The sequence below is a fragment of the Mirounga angustirostris genome, unplaced genomic scaffold, assembly GCF_029215605.1.
Source record: "Mirounga angustirostris isolate CCGP_5_RB_7025 unplaced genomic scaffold, mMirAng1.0.hap1 SCAF_2, whole genome shotgun sequence".
Lineage (NCBI taxonomy): Eukaryota > Metazoa > Chordata > Mammalia > Carnivora > Phocidae > Mirounga > Mirounga angustirostris.
In genome coordinates, this window is record NW_026991710.1 from 102,390,867 (window position 1) to 102,411,504 (window position 20,638).

A 20,638-nucleotide genomic window follows, 5' to 3' on the forward strand; every position below is an offset into this window, starting at 1 on the left:
TCCCACCATCTCCTACGATCAGTTTTTTAATATGTGTAAGTATCACTTTACTTTCTTTTTGGAAATTTCAAAGTAAATATCTAGACAAAAACCCATTTAAAATGTTAATTATGCTTTTCCAAACTCTACTTGAGTCTTTCCTCTTCAGATACCCCTACAAGGGGTCAAACTCCCAGAATCATCTTTAATATCATTAGCACATTGTTATCACTGTGAACAAATGTTTTAGGACCATGAGCTTAGCTGGCTCATGTGGACAGCCTTCAGAGAGGTCTTGTGGTGCGCACTACCACTAACACCTGACAGGTTTATATTACTCTCATACATGTACGTCTACATTCCCTTTTTAGGTTCCATACCTTTTAGAATTGAGAATAGCTCATTGGAATTATTGTAACTTAACACATTTTCTAATATTCCAAATAAATGAGAACTTTTCAACTGCCAATTCTGTGGCTGTTAGCATTAGGAAGGCGGGGGGGGAGGTTAAATGATGTGTCTGTTGTATAGTATGTGGTCAATACACATTATCTTCGTTAGAATGTCTAATATTCATTTCAAACTCACCATGTCCAAAACTGACTTCATCTTTCCCCATAAAACCTGTTCCCATTCATAGCCTTCCCTATCTCATTTGATGACAAGTCCACATTCTAGAACATAAACCTCAGTGTCATCCTTGATTCCTCTATTTCTCTCGTACTTCACGTCCAATCTGTCAGGAAATCCTGTTGATTCTACTGTCAAAATATATCCAGATGCAGACAGCTTTTTACCATCTCTGCGGCCATCCCTGTAGTCCAAGTCTCCACTGTCTCTGCCTAGGTTACTGAGCAAGCCTCTAACAGTGTCTCTGTATCTGCTTTTGGCCCAGCGTAGTTTTGGCAGCCAAAGTCATGCTGGAAAAATATGTCAGATCATTCCACTTTTCTGCTTAAAATCCTACCATGGCTTTCTATTTTCTCAGCGTAGGAGCTAAATATTTACAATACCTACAAATCTCCTATCCCAATACCTTTCTGACCTCATTTCCAATTACTCTTCCCTTCAAACCCTCTGCTTCGTACACACTACCCTTCACACATTCTAGGCCTGGTCCTACTATAAGGGCTTTTGCATTGGCTAGTCCCTCTCTCTTCTCTGATAGCTGGATAGTTAACTCCTTCAAGTATTTGCTCAAATGTCAGTTTCTCAATGGAGCTTACTGTGACTAGGCTATTTAAATTGCAACCTAATCTCTACCCCCACCACTCCTAATCCCTCTTATCCTACTCAGCTTTACCTTTTTCTACAGGATTTATCATATTGTAACATATAACTTATTTAGTTATGCTTATTGCTTATTGTGTGTCTCCCCAGCTGGAATTTGAATGGCACAAAGTTCACTGATGTATCCCAGTGCCTGGAAGACAAGCTATACATGAAATGAATGAATACATCACTTGAACTGTGTGCTTTATATATCCCCAAATGACTCTTAAATTTTATTTTTTATTTATTTTTTAATTTTACTTATTTATTTGACAGAGAGAATGAGGCAGTGAGAGAGGGAACACAAGCAGGGGGAGTGGGAGGGGGAGAAGCAGGCTCCCCGCTGAGCCAGGAGCCCGATGTGGGGCTCTATCCCAGGACCCTGGGATCATGACCTGAGCTGAAGGCAGACGCCGACTGAGCCACCCAGGCACCCCTTACTCTTAAATTTTAAAAAAGGAAAATTTAATTTTATGAAAAGGTGTCAGACTAGATACATGGGCAGAGAGTATCCACAATCTGAAGTAACTTACTAATAGCATGGAGTTTTAGATAATGTGTATAGGATAATTATGTCACAGGATTGTTGTGATATTTAAATGATATGCATGAAAGAGGTCAAAAGCCATGATTAAGGAATTTCCCATCTCATTGGCCTATATAAAATAAGGCCTCAAAGGCAGGGTACAAGTGTTATAAGCCCTTAGAAACTACTTATCCACTTCCTCTGTGATGTCATTCCTCTGAAGACCCCCTTTTCTTGTAAGTTTGAAAAGGTGAGCAGTTAAACATTGAGAATAGGGAAAAAGCTCTGTAAATGTTTATAAAGATAAGCAAAAATTATATTGCATTCATTTTTAACATGAACATTGAGATCATAGTCATTGATAATGACTTGTAAACTTAGGATGGAGAGGCTTGAAAATCATACTTATATTGGGCTGTTAAATGCCTGCTTTACTTGAGAGCTGAATTTTGGCCCTACCACCCATTTGGAAAAATGTAGTTTGTTTTCAACTGTGTCATAGTTTAGTAAATTTACGTATCTGAACATTCAGCACAGATGCAAGTTTTCCTTCTCTCCCCTTTGTTTTTGTAAAGGTACAAGTAAATTCTATAAAAAAAAAAAGTGGGTTTATGATGTATTATCTACTTAATCACTGTACTCTTACTTTTCTCTGAAATACTAGGAACTGGCTGAGAAGGCAGATATTGTTGGCATGGTATGTATCTCAATAGGCCAGGCATTGTAGGGAATGCCAGCTTTGCAAGGTGGGGCACCCAACACTCAAAAATCAGTGTCCAGAATGATGACTGAATGATGTGGCTTAGGTCTCCCCCTGGGGAATTAGCCTGTGAAGCTCAATGATGACCATTCATGTTACCTTTATGATCACTATGATTTTTTTCACTCTTTACTTGTGACTGCTGCTTCTACTCCTGATCTTAAACCTGGAATAGGGAAAGAGGAAAATTTTTATCAGGGGCGCTGAAAAGTGACAAAATAAAGTAACACAGGATGACTTCAGTTAATACAAAAAGCACAATAAATTTCACCGAAGGTAAAGTGAAAGTATTGTCTACGGAATAGCCACATTTTTCTAGGTATAAGTGTTTCACTGTTACCACACTTTTATCTTTACATGTATCACATAGCTGGGTCCTTGTGCGATGTATACTTCTCTGTAATGCTACCTGTCATTTATGTGCATCAGAAGGACTTAAGTTGCTTTGTTAGTAATTTCTTGCAAAAAATGGGCAAATTAGATAAGTTTGTATTTCCATTTTAAAAAGTTAAGAGTGATCAGAATGTTAAAGCCAAGTAAATATCCGGTAAAATTCTTATCCCTAGTAGCAGATTGCAAGATCTAATACCACACCCTTACTTTACATGACTGAGATGCCTGTTACTCATATTTAGATCATTTTCATTTTGGTTATTATGCCAGCTCTTTTCACTGTTCTGTTTCTTGATTTATGTTTTTCTCACAGTTTGTGCCACTGTTCAGTTTATCTTAGAACTAAAGAATCTGGGAAAAGATTCAAGTCTTTTGAATGTGTGTTCTTAAACCTGAAGTTTCCTAAATTTGAGTATATAGAAATAAGCTGGAATCCGGTATACTCATTAATACAAAATTATAGGCTTATGTCATATATCTATGTATACATACTGTATTTATATGTAGAGATACAAATATGTATAAATTTATATGGTTTTCTATATGAGTTTATAATTCTTTCTTCCTATCTAATTGTAATATAAAAAATAATTTTTCCTTTCTTCCCTTAAAGTAAATCATTTGTTGACACCCCCCACCCAACACACACCCCAAAGGTCAGTAACTATCATCAGTCTATCCTGTGAAGTTGATTTTTGAACATTTATGTGAAATAATGTAGCAGCCTCTTAGACTCCATTACTTGGAATAGTATTTCCAGGTCTAAGTATTTGTGAATCTAGCTATCCCCCACCCTCCATAAAGAGTTGAACTGAAATAAAAAGGGAGAACAGTTTCCTTTCCCACAAGAAAGACACTGCCAGAAATCAATATGGTCTACATTACTTATTCTTCATTATCTATTAGTGTTTTGAGAATACTAATCATATAATGTTCTAGTACAATTTTTGGGCATTATATACATTAGCTATTTTCTGTACAATAAACTATTGTTTTTATGCCTTAGAGATGGTAAACACGAGGGAAAAAAATTGCTATAATTTAAGGAATTGGTTCTGTTTCTGTGAGTAAAGTATTAACAAAACCCTTCTTCTTTAGGAAAGTTACCTGTGGGTTACCCTTCCATCACTTTCATGGAACCCTGATAAAAGTGATCCCTGATTGGTAACCTGCTTCTGGACTGGGGAGGAATATGGATGCACCATAAGTACCTAGCTGGAAGCCACAGCTGTGGGTTTCACTAAGTGTACTGTGCCCTTTGTTACTGGGTTTATCTCCCTTTGTGAAAGCTGTGTTCATGGGATGTTTCCCTTTGTGAAAGCTGTGTTCATGGGATGTTTCAAGTCCGACGCAGTGTGGTTCCCAGCGCATCTGTGTGCTCTTGCTGCCTAGCACCCGGTCTGTCCCCTGTGGGGGCTGGAGAATGGTCCTTGAATTCTTCCTCTGAAGAGATGTGCTTGAAAGCTCTCCTGCTGACTTGCTGTGTTCCTTCCCGCATCCCTCTGCAGAGCTAAATTCTGTCAGACTTTTGGTCTGTTGAATCTTGCAAACTAGTTTGACTCTCCTGCTGAAGCCAAGAGCACTGCTGCTGGTTGAGCAGAACAGGCAGTGTAGTGTCATAAATATTTCATATGAAAATATAAAAGTAACTATGAATTCTTCCTTTATTTTTCAGAAATGTGTTACCGACGAGTGTTTCTTTTTTGAACGATTGGAATCTAATAACTACAATACTTACCGGTCAAGGAAATACTCCAGTTGGTATGTGGCACTGAAACGAACTGGGCAGTATAAACTTGGACCCAAAACAGGACCTGGGCAGAAAGCTATACTTTTTCTTCCTATGTCTGCTAAGAGCTGATCTTAACGGCAGCATCTGATCTCATTTCACATGAAAGACGACGTATATTTTTGAAATTTGTTAATGAAAGAAAAGAAAAAAATGTGTACAGCTATCTGCTCAGTTGGGATGAATGGTCAGATAACCTTTTTTCTAATAGTAAATATTTAACCATTGCCTTACTAAAGAAAAGCAACAAAAATTCCTGGAAAATGTATAGACTTCCACCTTTTGTATTGCATTTGCCTTTATCCAGTGAAGCTTACATAGAGCTACAATCTTTTTCATACATTTGCTTCATTTGAAAAGAGGCTTATAAATTTGCAAGTTTTCATCAAACAAGTTTTCATGAAAATTATACACACTAGAAAATTAAAGTCAGATATTTAGTTAACACCAAATGTCCACTACTTTTTATAATACGGCACACGTTATTCTGCATGTACAATTTACTTAAAATTTTTTAAAACATGCAAATAAGGATTTAATCCACTCCTGTCTTAGTTCTGTAATTGTCTGGCAGTTCCTTGTGATAGAGTTTATAGAACAAGCCTGTGTCAACTGCCGGAAGTTCTTCCACGGTGAAATCAATCTTGTCAAACCCTTCTCTGTACCCATATAGCAGCAGCCTAGCAACTCTGCTCGTGATGGGAGTTGTATTTTCAGTCTTGACCAGGTCATTGAGATCCATCCATTCGCACCTTAAGCATTCATGCTGGCAAAAATTTATGGTAAATGAATGTGGCTTTAAGCGACAGATGATATACATATCTGATTTCCCAAAAGCTCCGGGATTGGTGTGCCGTTGCCGAATGCTCAAGAGGGACATGAATTCTGATTTTATACCAGTTTCTTCAAAAACTTCTCGAACTGCTGTGTCTCCTACATAAAAGAAAGATGGACAAATCAGTAAGGATCACATTTTTAGAATTTTAATCATCAAAGATTTTCAGATAGAGTAGCATTATCTAAAGGTTGAAAAGCAAAAAACTTCATCCTAGGAAAGTATTTTCTTACCTACCAAACTATTTTCTTACCACTGTACATCTTAGAAGCTTTTGAAATATTGAATATTTCTTTGGCTGCCATTTGTAGGCTTACCCACCTGTATATTTTGGGGGTCACATTTTTAACCTCTTCTGACTCTATCTCCCAAAAATTGAAAACATAGGTCCCTGCAGTTACTATTCCTACATATTTCTTCATTATTATTCTGTTTGTGATCATCCATCAAAACTGCCTAAACTTCTATGTATCGGTATTGAGAAAAAGTGATTCATTCTTACAAAAGTCTGTAGAGCTGCAGAACGTATTGAGCTGTGAATGGTTCAAAGCTTTCCCGGTGATCTTGGGTGGGGCTGTCAAGCCTCTGACATCCTAGAGCAGTTTCATTTATAACCATTTTGTTATGCTCCCTTAGTTATCCTGTCAGTGGAATCCCATTATGGTAGTTTTGGGCATTTCTTTTGTTTCTTGAGATTCTAAAGAACTATTTTATCAAAAGTATTAAAAAAAAAAACTTGCAGTTTACAGAATTTTATAATACAAGGGTTTCACATTTTATAAGGTTGATTTTTTTCAATATTTGCAAATTTCTGGAGCAAGATTTTGACTGCCATTAACATTTTTGTGGTTGCTTTTTCTAAATCTCCAGAAGAACCTGCTAAATGGACTTTCTCTAATTTTGTGATGCTCTGTCACTGTCTCCCAAAGTGTTCATGAGAAAAACCCTTTAAAAAGCTGCCTTCTTTGCTCAGTTTGCTGGAAGCTTCCCAATTTCACAATTGCCACAGGCATTGATTTTTGTTCAAAGACCTCTATTCAATGCTTCTATTTCCTTGTTTGTCAAATAGAAAATTATATTTGCCTTCTCACTAGTCCTACTGGTGAAGAATAGGCAAGGAGGGGAAGTCAAGGAAAAAAAATCTCAATTTCCACATATTCTGACTGTAGACGGTCTTAATTGCCTACGTATGCTTGTGGGTTCTCCCCCCCCCCACCCCAAGAAACAGCTCTGGAAATATGCACAGGAAAAGCAAAATGTTCTAAACTATAAGACATTTGTCTGCCATTTTGAATTACATGCTGACTTCCCCTTCCCTTGAGATTTGCCATAGATTAAACATGGTTAGAACTTACTGTTTTAAACTAAAAACATAAAAGAATTTTTGAGTAAAAGGAAAATCTTCCTTAATAAAAAAAACCAAACTTTCAGCTTGGAATACGTTAATTTGTTACAGATTTGGCATTAGTCTTAAATTTTAGACATCATTTGCTGATTTCACTTAACTATTGTTTAAATGTTTATTTTTATTCTTTCAACGCTTTGAAAAATAACCATGGGGTTCTGTTAAACTCTTAGTGCCACTAATCCAGAGTTTGGCATTTCATTCGGAGTCTAGCCTTTTTATGTATCATGGAGGCACAGGACAGACTAGTGAGTTGATCTACCCTACTCAGCAGTCCACCTGAGCAGTTGATTGGAAATCAGCACTGCCTGGTAGTTTGATCAGTTTAACTTGAATCAGCATATCATTGACTAGACTAAAAATCGAATGGGTAAATAAGTGGTTTTGCATCCAGGGTATGAATGATTGCTTCCACCTCAAGATGGAAATCTTTACCCCAAGGCTTTTTCGCCAAGAATTAAAAAAAAAAAATTTTTATGCAGATAAACTGCTTTATTCTGTTGTACCTTTATTTTAATGTACTGTAAGCTGAACTGAAATACCATTTACTGTTTTATATGCTTAAAGAACATAGGGAAAAACCAAGAGGGTTTTGTTTTTATTTTTGCTGACTGAGAGGTATGTTTAAATATGTCAGTGTTTTGTTTAGTTACAGGACAGTGAAATGGAGTTTATTTCTATTTTGTAATATTTAACAATAGGATTAGGTTGAAATAAAATAGGAAAGATTGTGCAGAAGGTGGGTTTTCCTGGCGTTTCCCTCTGATTCTGGTGCACTGATGAGCTCTGAGCAGACCCCACTGCTTTATGGTCCTTTGTCCATGCAGGAGATTCTCTTCCTGTCAATGGTAATGAAATTTTTTTAGGAAGGCAATTTCTCCGTTTTTAACCTTGTAGATACTTTCGTACTATTAGGGTATTATATTAAAGCCTGAAGATTGCATTCTACTTTGTATATGCCCCCCCTTAATTTTTTTAAGCACTATGGACAATAGTGCTTCATTTACCTAGTATTATCAAAGAATGAAGGATTCCAAACAAATGTGTTTTTCAGTTAACTAGTGTTTACTACTTAAGAGCTGATATGAATGTGTGCACATTTGTGATGGCTGTATTCCTGAAGTATATTACATACTTTCCTAAATACAGAGCTTAAAGAAAATAATTTTGATAATTATTGGGTAACAGACTTCATCGTTAAGAATAATCTATTGTGTTGTAAGACAGAAATGCTCTAATATAGACAGACATAGTCTTTCAGAACTCTCTTGTCAGTTATCACTTCTAGCTGCTTTCAGGCTTCTATCAGTTCTAAGGCAAAGCTTTAATGAATAATACTCCTAAGCAGTACGATGAATAACAGTTGCTGCTTTCCTTGTAACTCCTCATGGCTGAACGGGGGGAGGCGGTTGTGCCAACCACAAACACTGAATTCAGAATTCACTCTTGTTTTTTTTTTTTTTTTTTAATCTGGACTTGAAGAGTTCTGGAGTACACTTAAACCTGAAACTATGAACACTTGGCTTGGAAATGTGCTTCTTCATTTGCATTAAAATATAAGTACATTGAAAATTCACAAGATCTGTTAAAAACTCAAAAGGAAAAAGTCAATTCATTTGAGAAGGCAAGATGCAGAAGAGGAAGCTAAACATACCTCCTGTAGCTTGATTTTTGCCCCATATGGATTGGGTAAGGGTGTAAGACATAAATTTAACTAGCTCTCACACACTCTCATATATCACATAAGGATAGTGTGAGATTAATTAGGTGTTCCAAAATAAATGGCCCTCTCTTTCAGCACTTGTACCACCACAAAATCTTTGATTTCAACAGACGACCCAAGCAATGGACTCTAGGCAGAAAATCCGTAAGTACCTAAAAGCCAAAATTTGCTACGGATATATCTCAGTGTAGAAAATTTACTTATGGCTTGTTAGGAGTTGACTATGTACTGTGTATAGGGCATTTTAATCTGTGTAACATTTAAAAAATCAAGTTTCAAGTATATATACATTTTTAAATATTTAAAGATAACTTAGGAAGTTGCCTTTATATATAAATGTTGGCTAAACAGGGGACATGCATATGGAGGAGAAAAATCATGGAGAAATAATACTGATAGCAAATGAGGCATCTATTGATTTATTATGATGCAGACTGCATTTGACCCAGCCAAGGGTCAGGAATAGGTAGGAAAACTACGTTTTTATTCTTTCTTCTATTTACTGTAAATTCAGTAACATGGAGAGTTCTTAGCTTATTTCACATTTCCCCGTTTGAAATATTGAGCTCAGGAAGTTGCTTTAGGGAACTCTCACTTGAGACTTTCTTGTATGAGACATTTTACTATGTCTCATACTATTCAGCTTCCTGACTATTTAAATAGTAGATAAAATTTTATAGAGGAGCATTAAGTCACTACTGCTCTGTAACTGACTTTATGAATACTTATTTTGAGGTTCATTTAAAAGTTATTATTCATCCTTGTGTGGTGAAATGGTCAAGAATTTGTGTTTTCTTATAGTTTAATTCCAGAAACAGTATTAGTCATACCCAAAATAGCCCTTAATGCTAAACTTTACTAATGTATATGCAAAGCTTTTTATTTTCAAACAAATTCATCTAGAAGCAACCCTAAACAGAATAGGTGGCACGCTCCTAGTGGTATTTTTATATTAGTGGGATAAATTGTAGTATTACAAGTTTTACTGCTAATTTTATATTAGCCCTGAAGTAACTTCTCTGAAATTTCTCACTTGGTAATTTAAAATCTTATTTTCAGCTATAGAACAAAAAAAGTAAACACAAATTTCCTGAACATTTTCAAGCCAATTAAAAATATGGAAGGTGTCCACACCGATATCTTCTCCAGGCTCTGACAGGCCCCCTGGAAACTTCCACATATTCTTCAACTGCAAGATAAAGTCAGAAAATAAAGTTAACAGAGCTTCATTCACTAACACATACACAGAGACTCCACAAAATCCCCCATAATTGGTCAAGGGGTTGAGAATTTATCTTTTGGTAATGGCATGCAAATTTCCTTCCCCTTTCTTCTTCTTGGCGGAAACTGGTTACTTATGAAATCTTTTCCTACCTTTTTCTTCAGGAAAAAGAAATGGTTTTGTTTGGTTAATGTGATAAATTCTGTATGAATGAAGCAGTGGAGGGAAACATCTACTGAATTTGTGTAATTTTAAAAATTTTGCTGCTAGTTAACTATTAACAAATAGAGGAATCTTACAGATGCTGCTATAAATAAGTAGAAAGTACAGTATAAATTTAATAACTAAAGTATGCTATTTTTAATTTTCACATTTATTTTCTGTATTGTGTCTAATCAGATTTCTCTTGTTCTGTGTGTTAATGATTTTATGTACAAATGCAATTGCTTTTCATGGGTAGTATGAATAAATTTGATTAGTTTAAGTTTGCATTGTTTTGTGTGTGTGTGTGTGTGTGTGTGTGTATCATTTCATTTTTTGGTCCGGGGGGGCAGGTGGGAAGATATGATCGTAGAATGAGAGCACATATGGAAAAAAATTATAAATATGAAATGGCATGGGACAATATTCTGATGGCTGACATGATTATTTTTTCCTGTTACAATTCTGTTATATATATCTATTAACATGATAAAAACTGTAGAATGAAAAATTATGATGTACTCATGCTACAGCTTGAAGCCAGTACACTTTATACTTCATTCATAAAACAAGTTTATGGACCTTTTACTGGTGTGCTTTTTGACCCACTCATTTCCTGGATGAGTGCTTCATAAAGAATGTCATTTCCCAACTGTGCTAAGTTGGAGACCAAAGCATGATTCCCAGTTTCCACAGACTGTTGATTATGTGGGTATAGAATTCAGGCTTTCCACCCTTCCCTGTCTGGCTCAGACTTGAGACTAATTTATAAAGCATATTTTATTAATGCAGAAATTTATCTTTAAGTATATCTCTACATTAATATACTGTCTTTGAGATTCTGTTTTGAAATGGTTCCAGAAGTTGTTTCTATAGTCTTTTTCCTGATACAATATTAGATTTACCACCATAAATTCTACTTCTAACAAAAATGTTATAATGGGCAGGAAATGCTTCCCCAAAACAACTTTCAAAATCTTTACCTAGACTTGGCTATAAATAGAGATTGCTGATTAAACTATGAACTTATTAGAAGGGGGAAAATACTAGATGTAAGGATTGAAAACAGCTTACAAAAATTTGATTTTGATTATTTCATAAAACATAGGTATGGAAAGATTAACTATATATTTTTATGGTACTTTGTGGTATTTTCTGGCACCATTTAGGTTTAAAGAGCTTATTTGAAAAAAGCTTTCTCCTCCCTTCCAGAAAGCTTGAGCCTGCAGTTAGTTCAAAGTGGTCGGTAGCAAGGCTTAAGTTAAGTGGTTTGAAAAACCTGGTTAATGTTGCAGATAGATATGATCAGTGGAGGGTTGAGTATATCTTCTCACCTTTTTTAGTATTTATTAAAATATACTCCCACTTAGGTCTTTTTTTTTTGTTAAAGATTTATTTATTTGAGAGGGCAAGAGTCTGTGCGTGTGGGGCAGGGGTGAGGGGTGGCAGGAGAGGGGAAGGGACAGGGAAAGCAGCAGACACCCCTGAGCATAGAGCCTGACCCAGGGCCTAATCTCACAACCCTGAGACAATAACCTGAGCCGAACTCAAGAGTTGGACGCTTAACTGACTGAGCCACCCAGGCACCCCTTCCCATTTAGGTCTTTAATCCATTTTGAGTTTTTGTATATGGTGTTAAAAAGTGGTCCAATTTTATTCTTTTACATGTAGTTCTCCAGTTTTCCCAGCACCATTTATTGAGGAGACTGTCTTTACCCATTGTATATTCTTGCCTCCTTTGTCATAAATTAAACGATCATATAATTTTGGGTTAATTAAAAAAAACACTCCCATTAACTGGGCTTCGCAATGTAAATAATAATAACAGCAACTTTAGGGAAGATGGTGGAATAGGAGGACCCTAAGCTCACCTCATTCCATCATCCACCTAGATAACACAAGGAGAAGTACCCAGCAGTTCATTGCTACCACACCTCTGGCAAATGCCTGATTCTGACTCAACTCAAGCCCAAGGTGGCCCCAGACTGGCACAACAACAACATAGGGACCAAACCCTGTCCACAATGGGAGGAGAGAGCCATGACTGGACTAATGCAAAGGCAGCTCAGTTACAACAGCAGGGCATATGCAATACATGTAAGAGACACCCTGAAGTTCTGGTGAACAGGGCACTCCAAGACCTCTTCTTTATAAGGCCACTACTTTCAAGAGCAGGAGATGTAGCTGACTTTCCAAACACTCAGACACAGGGAGTCAGACAAAATGAGGAGACAGAGGAATATGTTCCAAATGAAAGGACAGTTCAAAATCACAGCAAGAAATTAAATTAAACAGAGGTAAGAAATATGCATGATAGAGAATTTAAAGTAACGGTCATAAAGATACTCACTGGACTTGAGAAAAGAATGGAGGACCTCAATGGGACACTCAAGAGATAGAAAACGTATGAAAGAACCAATCAGAGATGAACACAATAACTGAAATTAAAAATACACTAGAAGGAATAACTGGTAGACTAGAGGAAGCAGAAGAATGGATAAGCAACCTGGAGGACAGTAATGGAAAACAGTCAAGCTGAATAGGAGAGAGAAAAAGTAGTAACAGTAAATGAAAACAGGGAACTTAGTGATACCATCAAGCATATAAGCATTCACATAGAAGTCCCAGAAGAAGAGAGAACCGGGGGCAGAGAATTTATTTGAAGAAATAATAGCTGAAAACTTCCTGAATCTGGGGAACAAAAATCCAGATCCAGGAGGCACAGAGAACTTCTAACAAAAGCAATCTAAGGAGGTCCACACCAAGATACACAGTAATTAAAATGGCAAAAGTAGTGATAGAGAATTTTACAAGAAGCAAGAGAAAACAATAACATACAAGGGAAACCTCACAAGGCTATCATCTGTTGGAGAAATCTTGACATTGAACGCCCAGCCTACACTAACCTAAACAGGTTGATAAGTCAAATTGTTTCCTCCATCACTGCTTCCCTCAGATTTGATGGAGCCCTGAATGTAGATCTGACAGAATTCCAGACCAACCTGATGCCCTATCTCTGTATCCACTTCTTGGCCAGATATGCCCGTGTCATCTCTGTTGAGAAAACCTACCATGAACAGCTTTCTGTTGCACAGATTACCAATGCGTGCTTTGAGCCAGTCAACCAGATGGTGAAATATGACCCTCGCCATGGTAAATACATGTCTTGCTGCCTTTTGTACCATGGCAACATGGTTCCCAAAGATGTCAATGCTGCCACTGCCACCATCAAGACCAAGCATACCATCCAGTGTGTGGACTGGTGCCCTACTGGCTTCAAAGTTGGCATTAATCATCAGCCTCCCACTGTGGTACCTGGTGGAGACCTGGTTAAAGTACAGTGAGCTGTGTGCATGCTGAGCAACATCACAGCTGTTGCCAAGGCCTGGGATCACCTGGACCACAGGTATAACCTGATGTATGCCAAGAGTGCCTTTGTTCACTGGTGTGGGTGAGGGATGGAGGAAGGAGAGTTTTCTGAGGCCTGCAAGGACATGACTGCCCTTGAGAAGGATTATGAGGAAGTTGGTGTGGATTCTGTTGGAAGGAGAGGGTGAAGAAGGAGAGGAATATTAAAGTTAATGACACAGAGGTGCTGCTTTTACAGGGAAGCTTATTCTGTTTTGAGCATTGGAAAGTTGTGCTCTGATCAGTTAATCTGTATGTAGCAGTGTATATTCTCATATACAATTACTGACCTGTGCTTTAAAACACCATGCCTTGTTATAGACCCAAGTTGTCCATTTCTCTGATGGATTTGAATAAAGTATTACCTCTCTTAAAAAAAAAAAAAAAGAAAAAGAGTACAGACCTGCTAGCCTCTTCCTTTTGGTTGTCTTGTATGATCTGACTTTCTTAGTCTTCCCTTACTCTAATTTGGTTGAATGCCAGAAATTTGATTTTTATTTTCACTCTTCTAATCTTTAATGCTACTACTCTCACTTTTCAGAATTCACAGCCATTGTGTTTAGATAATTCTCACTAGCTACAGTATTATCACTGTTACCAATGAGACAGAAGATACTATAGAGATGTCTTAATACATTTGTTCATTCAACAAAAATTTATTGAGGGCTAGGCTATGGGACATATAAAAATTAATGCACAATATAACAAGACCAGTCACTCCTTCTCCATGTACCACTGTATTTTTTTTTTAAGAATTTATTTATTTATTTGAGAGAATGAGAGAGAGAGAGAGAAAGCACAAGAGGGGGTAGGGTCTCCAGGATCATGACCTGAGCCGAAGGCAGTCGCTTAACCAACTGAGCCACCCAGGTGCCCCATGTATTTTTCTTAATAACACCTACCACCAATTTATATATCATTTATTCACTTATTATTTGTATCTTACTTATTTGAATGTAAGCTCCAGATGTAGAAATTTTGCTTTGTTCACTGTTTGCTTAGTGCTTAGAACAAAACCTGCAACATTGTGTATGTAGAACTCAGTGATCTTTAGTGAATGAATGAATAGGTTCCTACTGTTAACTCAGTTCTTTAGCCACTGTTAAGCTTTTTATTTCTCAAAATCATATGGCAGGGACAAAGGAATGGAATATATGGGTAGGAAAGGAGAAAGGATGAGTTTTAAGTATCATTTTTGGATTTGTATTTCAGAGTATGCATATGCTTGTGGTGAGGGTTAAACTTTCCTCTACAAGAAACACTTTATACTATTCCTAGGGAAAATGAGGTACTTAATGGAAAGGAGAAAAACTGGCTCAGATGTCTGAAAATAATGCTAATTATTATTTATGGTTAGCTATCACTTATGCTTAAATTCCACCTAATACCACAATTACAGAAATTAGATATGATTCAGTGTCTCACTTTATACTTTTTTTTTTTTTTTTACAATTTCTTTTTCTTTTAAGGATTTTATTTAGTTATTTGAGACCGAGAGGTACAGAGGGAGAGAGCATGAGCAGGGGGAGAAGGCAGAGAGAAAGGGAGAAGCAGACTCCCTGCCGAGCCAGGAGCCCGACATGGGGCTTGATCCCAGGATGCTGGGATCACGACCCAAGCCGAAGGCAGACGCTTAACCATGTGAGCCACCCAGGCACCTCTCACTTTATACTTTTTATTACAACACTGAACTGTACACAAATACTCAGTTTTTATATTTTATTGCTCAAAAGATACTCTGTTTATAACTTAAAAAGAAGTCAAAACCCTAAGTAGGAGTGTCATTCCTACTTAATTCATAAAGAAACCAAAGTCTTATATAATTTGAATTCGTCCTGGAAGCAGAGGGTGATCACAGCTAGATTCTGAAAAGTAGCACTTTCTCATTCTTAAAGAACCAATCATTAGGAAGTGTGAATATCAGCAAATGAAGAGATTGGAAGCCTAGTGTTTTAGTTTACTGGCTCTCAAACTTGACCTGTACCTGACTCACCTGAGGGTGCTTAACACAAATTGCTGAGTGGCATCCCCAGCATTTCTGATTCATCAGGTCTGGAGTGAGGCCCAAGAATGTGCATTTCTAGTAAGCTGATGCTGCTATTCTCTCTCAGCTCTAAACCCACCCTCCATGCTCCTCCTCCTGATGATGGAGCTGGGACCCCTCTAACCGATTTCTGCTTTGCCGGCTCACTCCCTCTGAGGCTCCACTAAACAACAGATTTTCAATGTAGATGAAAAAGCCTTATATTGGAAGGTTTTCATTTTGCCCAGATCAGGGTTCATCTACATTGAAAGCCTGTTTTTTAGAGCCACCTTCATGAATTTCCTTAGCTAGATCTTCTGGAGAACTTGCTATAGCTTCTACATCAGCACTTGCTGCTTCACCTTGGACTTTTATGTCGTGGAGATGGCTTCTTTCCTTAAACCTCATGAATCAACCTCCGCTAGCTTCAAACTTTTCTGCAGCTTCCTCACCTCTCTTAGCCCTCATAGAATTGAAGAAAGTTAGGCTTTGCTCTGGATTAGACTTTGACTTAAGGGAATGTTGTGGCTGGTTTGATCTTCTATCCAGACCACTCCAACTTTCTCCATACCAGCAATAAGACCATTTCACTTTCTTATCATTTGTGTGTTCACTGGAATAGCACTTTTAATTTCCTTTTAGGACTACTCCTTTAGCATTCACAACTTGGCTAACTGTTTTGTTTCAGAGGTCTAATTTTCAGTCTGTCTTGGGTTTCAACATGCCTTACTAAGCTTAATCATTTCTAACTTTTGATTTAAAGTGAGAGATGTGTGACATTTCCTTTCATTTGAACATTTAGAGGCCACTGCAGGGTTATTAGCCTAATTTCAAGATTGTTGTGACTCAGGGAATAGGAAGGCCCGAGGGGAGAGAGAGACAGAGAGGTGGCGGGGGTGGGGAGGGGGGGAATGGCTGGGAGGTGGAGCAGTCAGAACACACACAACATTCATCAATTAGGTTTGTGGTCCTATATGGGCACAGGGTGTGGTGCCCCAAAACAATTACAGTAATAACATCAAAGATCACTGATCACAGATCACCATAATAAATATAGTAATAATGATAAAGTTTGAAATATTGTGAGAATTGCCAAAATGTGACAAGAGACACGAAGTGAGCAAATGCTGTTGGACAAATGGCACTGACAGATGCTTGATGCAGGGTTGCCATAAACCTTCCATTTGTAAAAAACACAATATCTGGCAATACAATAAAGCAAAGCACAATAAAAAGAGGTCTGCCTGTACATAGTTTTGACTATTGCCCTGTTTTAAAAGTATAACTCAACTCAGTTCTTTCCTTTTGAACTGCTGTAATACATATCACTATAGAAACTGATTTCTACAAACTGAACCTGTTAAATCATTTGTCTTGGCAGGTTTTATAAGGAAAAAAATAAGTCACCCAAAAAAACATCACATTGTATAGGTTTGGGGTAAGACTGTTCAGCCATAGCTGCCAGGGAAGTTCCTCCTTTTCTTTTTTTTTGACTGCAACCCAATTTTTAAATTATTTGACCTAGGTTTGTTTATGAATTTCTATATTTTAATAAACAAGTAACTACATAGATTCTTATTTGATAGCTCAACCAACCCTGAAAAACTGCTTAGAGTGGAGCAATCATGTTAGTCTGGCTGTTAAATAAAAACGAGATGAAAATTGTTGAAGAGGAAAGGAAGAAATTATTTTATCAGGGAAACAAGCTTAGAATGGCTATGCTGCAACTGAATATCCCTTGGCTGGTCAAGTTGGCAGATGCTGATAATAATTTGGCTTTCAAATGTCATACACACACATACAAAGTAAAAAAATTAGAATAAAGAATCAGAGGTATATGTCTCTACATACAGAACCCTATTCTTCTCTAAATGATACATCCTGTACCAAAATGGAGTATGTTTACATAATTAATAATATAACTTCCTTCCAAAAGGTAACTTAAGTACAGAGAATAAGAGAACTTATGTTCCCCATGTCCTATAAAATGTTAACTTCAGTTACTAAGTGTAGAATTCGGGGCACAACTGAAGTTTAACATGTTCTAAAACAACTAAGTTCAAACTTTTCCACTAAAAGATATACACATATTCACACTCCATGAACTGCACCAGACAAAAAGCTCTCTGGGTGCTTATCTTCCATTCCTTTTTTTGAGAGAGATTGAGAGAGCATGCATGCGCACACGTGCGTGCGTGAGTTGGGGGAGGGGCAGAGGAAGAGAAAGAATCTTAAGCAGGCTCCATGCCCAGTGTGGAGCCCAATGCGGGGCTCAATCTCATGACCTGAGCCAAAATCAAGATTTGGATGCTTAACTGAGCCACCCAGGCACCCCTATCTTCCATTCCTAAAGTGGTATCAGAGGAGTCCTCACTTCCGAATAGTTTATTTCAAAGAATGGTGAACTGACTCAGATCTAGACAATTCAACTATTATCATGTCTTAACTCCTCCAACCTCTTTGGCCTATGAAAGACAACTGGTGTGTGTTACTCTTCCTATTTTTCTACTTCATCCCTGTCAACTATTTATACTGATGATGCCTAAAATTATTTTCCTTTTATCCTTTATGTTTTTAGAACATTGTGCTCAGTTCTCTCTTTCATATGTTTGGTACGTACCTATTTTTCCTGGAGTGGCACTGTGCTATATGGCATGACTCTACAGAGCACAATTCCATAGAATAGCTAGAATTGCAGCTGTATGGGAAGTTCCCCCCAATTAAACCTCTTAAAAGAGACCAGTGGCTAGGCCATGCAATCCTAGACTCAGAATATCAGTATCTTCCTTGTACCCACTCCTGCAGATGAAAGCCACTGCCCAGAGCTTTAAAGTACTGTGGATCATGATGATAGAAATTGTAAAAAGAAATTCATTAATTAGTACTCTTCAACTCACACACCTTTTTCGTATGCAGTAACTCATCAGGAGGCATGAGAAGAAATGTCTGGGTATTCCCATTTAAACATCTCTTTCAACTTCACCTCATATTCTCTGTAATGAATTCATCATTTCCCCTCTAACAATATCCCTGTATCTGTAGAGATACTACTATTCTAGTCCCACCCTCAACTCAAAATACCAAATGATTTAAAACTCATTCTTTTTCTTAACTGACAAATTTAATGTCATCAAATCTAACATTTAGGAGTGGACCAGATTTGTGACATCAATGCATAAGGCGAAGAGATGGAGGTGAGGAGGTGAAATTACCTGATTTATTTCTTTTCTCATTGTATGTCAAGACTTACAGACTGTTTTTAAAGGCTTTAAAGGCTTAAAGATTATTAAAGATTGGGAAGGTCAAAAGAAAGCCAGAGTAGCAATACTCATATTGGACAATTAGACTTTAAAACAGACACTGTAACAAGAACAAAGAATGACATTATATGATAATAAAGGGGACAATCCAACAAGAAGATATAATGATTGAAAATATTTATTCCCCCAACATGGGACACCCAAATACATAAAAGAGTTAATAACAAATATAAAGGAACTATTCAATAATAATACAATAATGGTAGGGGACTTTAACACCTCACTTACATCAATGGACAGATCATTTAAACAGAAACTCAACAAGGAAACATTGCCTTTGAATGACACCCTGGACCAGATGGATTTAACAGATATACTCAGAACATGCCATCCTAAAAAAGAATACACATTCTTTGCAAGTGCACATGGAACATCCTACAGAACAGATCGCATATTAGGCCACAAAATAAGCCTCAACAAATTTAAAAAGACCGAAGTTATACCATATGTCTTTTCTGACCACAATGCTACAAGACTACAAGTCAACCACAAGAAAAACTCTGGAAAGACCACATATACATGGAGGTTAAATAACAGGCTACTAAACAATGAATGGGTCAGCCAGAAATAAAAGAACAAAAAAGTAAATGAAAACAAATAAAATTGAAAACATAATGGCTCAAAAGCTTTGGATGCAGCAAACGTGGTTCTAAATGGGAAGTTTATAGCAATACAGGCCACCTCAAGAAGCAAGAAAAATCTCAAATAAACAACCTAACCTTACACAGAAAGGAGCTAGAAAAAGAATAAGAAACAAAACCTAGTTTACTGAATTAATGTTGAAGCCTCTTGTTCTCCTAAGCCAAAAGAAGACATTATTTGTTGCTATTTTTAATTAACACTTAGAAAGACAGAAATGGAATGATAAGCTCAAATGAATAAATAAACCAGTAGCACATGGACAAAAAAAAAAAAGAAACAAAACCTAAAACCAGCAGGAGAGCAATAATAAAGATTAGAGCACAAATAAATGATACAGAAACTAAAAAAACAGATCAATGAAACCAGGAACCGATTCTTTGAAAAAAATAAATTGATAAACTTCTCACCAGATGTGTCAAGAAAAAAAGAGAAAGGACTCAAATAAATAAAATCACAAATAAGAGAGGAGATATAACAACCAACACCACAGAAACACAATCATAAAAGAATATTATGAAAAACTACATGCCAACAAACTGGATAATCTAGAAGAAATGATTAAATTCCTAAAAACATATAACCTACCAAAACAGAAAAAGGAAGAAATAGAAAATTTCAACATACAAATTACCAGCAAAGAAATGGAATCAGTAATAAAAAACTCCCAACAGAGAACAGTCTAGGTCCAGATTTAAAAAGTTAATACCTATTCTTCTCAAACTAGTCCAAAAAATTAAAAAATGAAGGAAAACTTCCAAATTCATTCTATGAGGCCAACATCGCCCTGATACCAAAACCAGGTATAGCCCTAAAAAAGAGAACTACAGGCTAATAATTCTGATGGACATAGAAGCAAAAATCCTCAACAAAATACTAGCAAAATGAATCTAGAATACATGAAAAAAAAATCATTCACCATGATCAAGTGGGATTTATTCCTGGGGTGCAGGATGGCTCAACATTCACAAATCAATTAACATAATACATCACATTAATTAAAAAAATGATGGGGTGCCTGGATGTCTCAGTTGGTTGAGCATCCAACTCTTGATTTCAGCTCAGATCATGATCTTAGGGTCATGAGATCAAGTCCCGAGTTGGGCTCTGCACTCAGTGGGAAGTTGGCTTTGAGATTCTCTC

General features: G+C 36.9%; 2 protein-coding genes and 1 pseudogene across 4 annotated transcripts in view; 2 read left to right on the plus strand and 1 right to left on the minus strand.

Annotated features, from left to right (window-relative positions):
• The window catches only part of FGF2 (fibroblast growth factor 2), a 70,923-nt gene extending 60,535 nt beyond the window's left edge, over positions 1-10,388 (plus strand). The window contains exons 3-5 of one of the 3 annotated variants that reach the window (XM_064585025.1): positions 4,606-4,691; positions 8,758-8,826; positions 9,742-10,388. In XM_064585025.1, the coding sequence (XP_064441095.1) occupies positions 4,606-4,691; positions 8,758-8,815 (144 nt within the window). In that variant the 3' untranslated portion in view covers positions 8,816-8,826; positions 9,742-10,388. Of the gene's footprint in view, positions 1-4,605 lie in introns of all 3 variants that reach the window. The other 2 variants (XM_064585024.1, XM_045881741.3) reach the window with 2 other exon arrangements.
• NUDT6 (nudix hydrolase 6) overlaps positions 4,642-20,638 on the minus strand; it is a 31,549-nt gene continuing 15,552 nt past the window's right edge. Inside the window, exons 4-5 of the mRNA XM_045880493.3 lie at positions 9,817-9,871; positions 4,642-5,652 (exon numbers count right to left, since the gene is read on the minus strand). Of these exons, the coding sequence (XP_045736449.1) occupies positions 5,255-5,652; positions 9,817-9,871 (453 nt within the window). The 3' untranslated portion in view covers positions 4,642-5,254. The remainder of the gene's footprint in view (positions 5,653-9,816; positions 9,872-20,638) is intronic.
• Positions 12,130-13,874, plus strand: LOC135362884 (tubulin alpha chain-like; annotated as a pseudogene).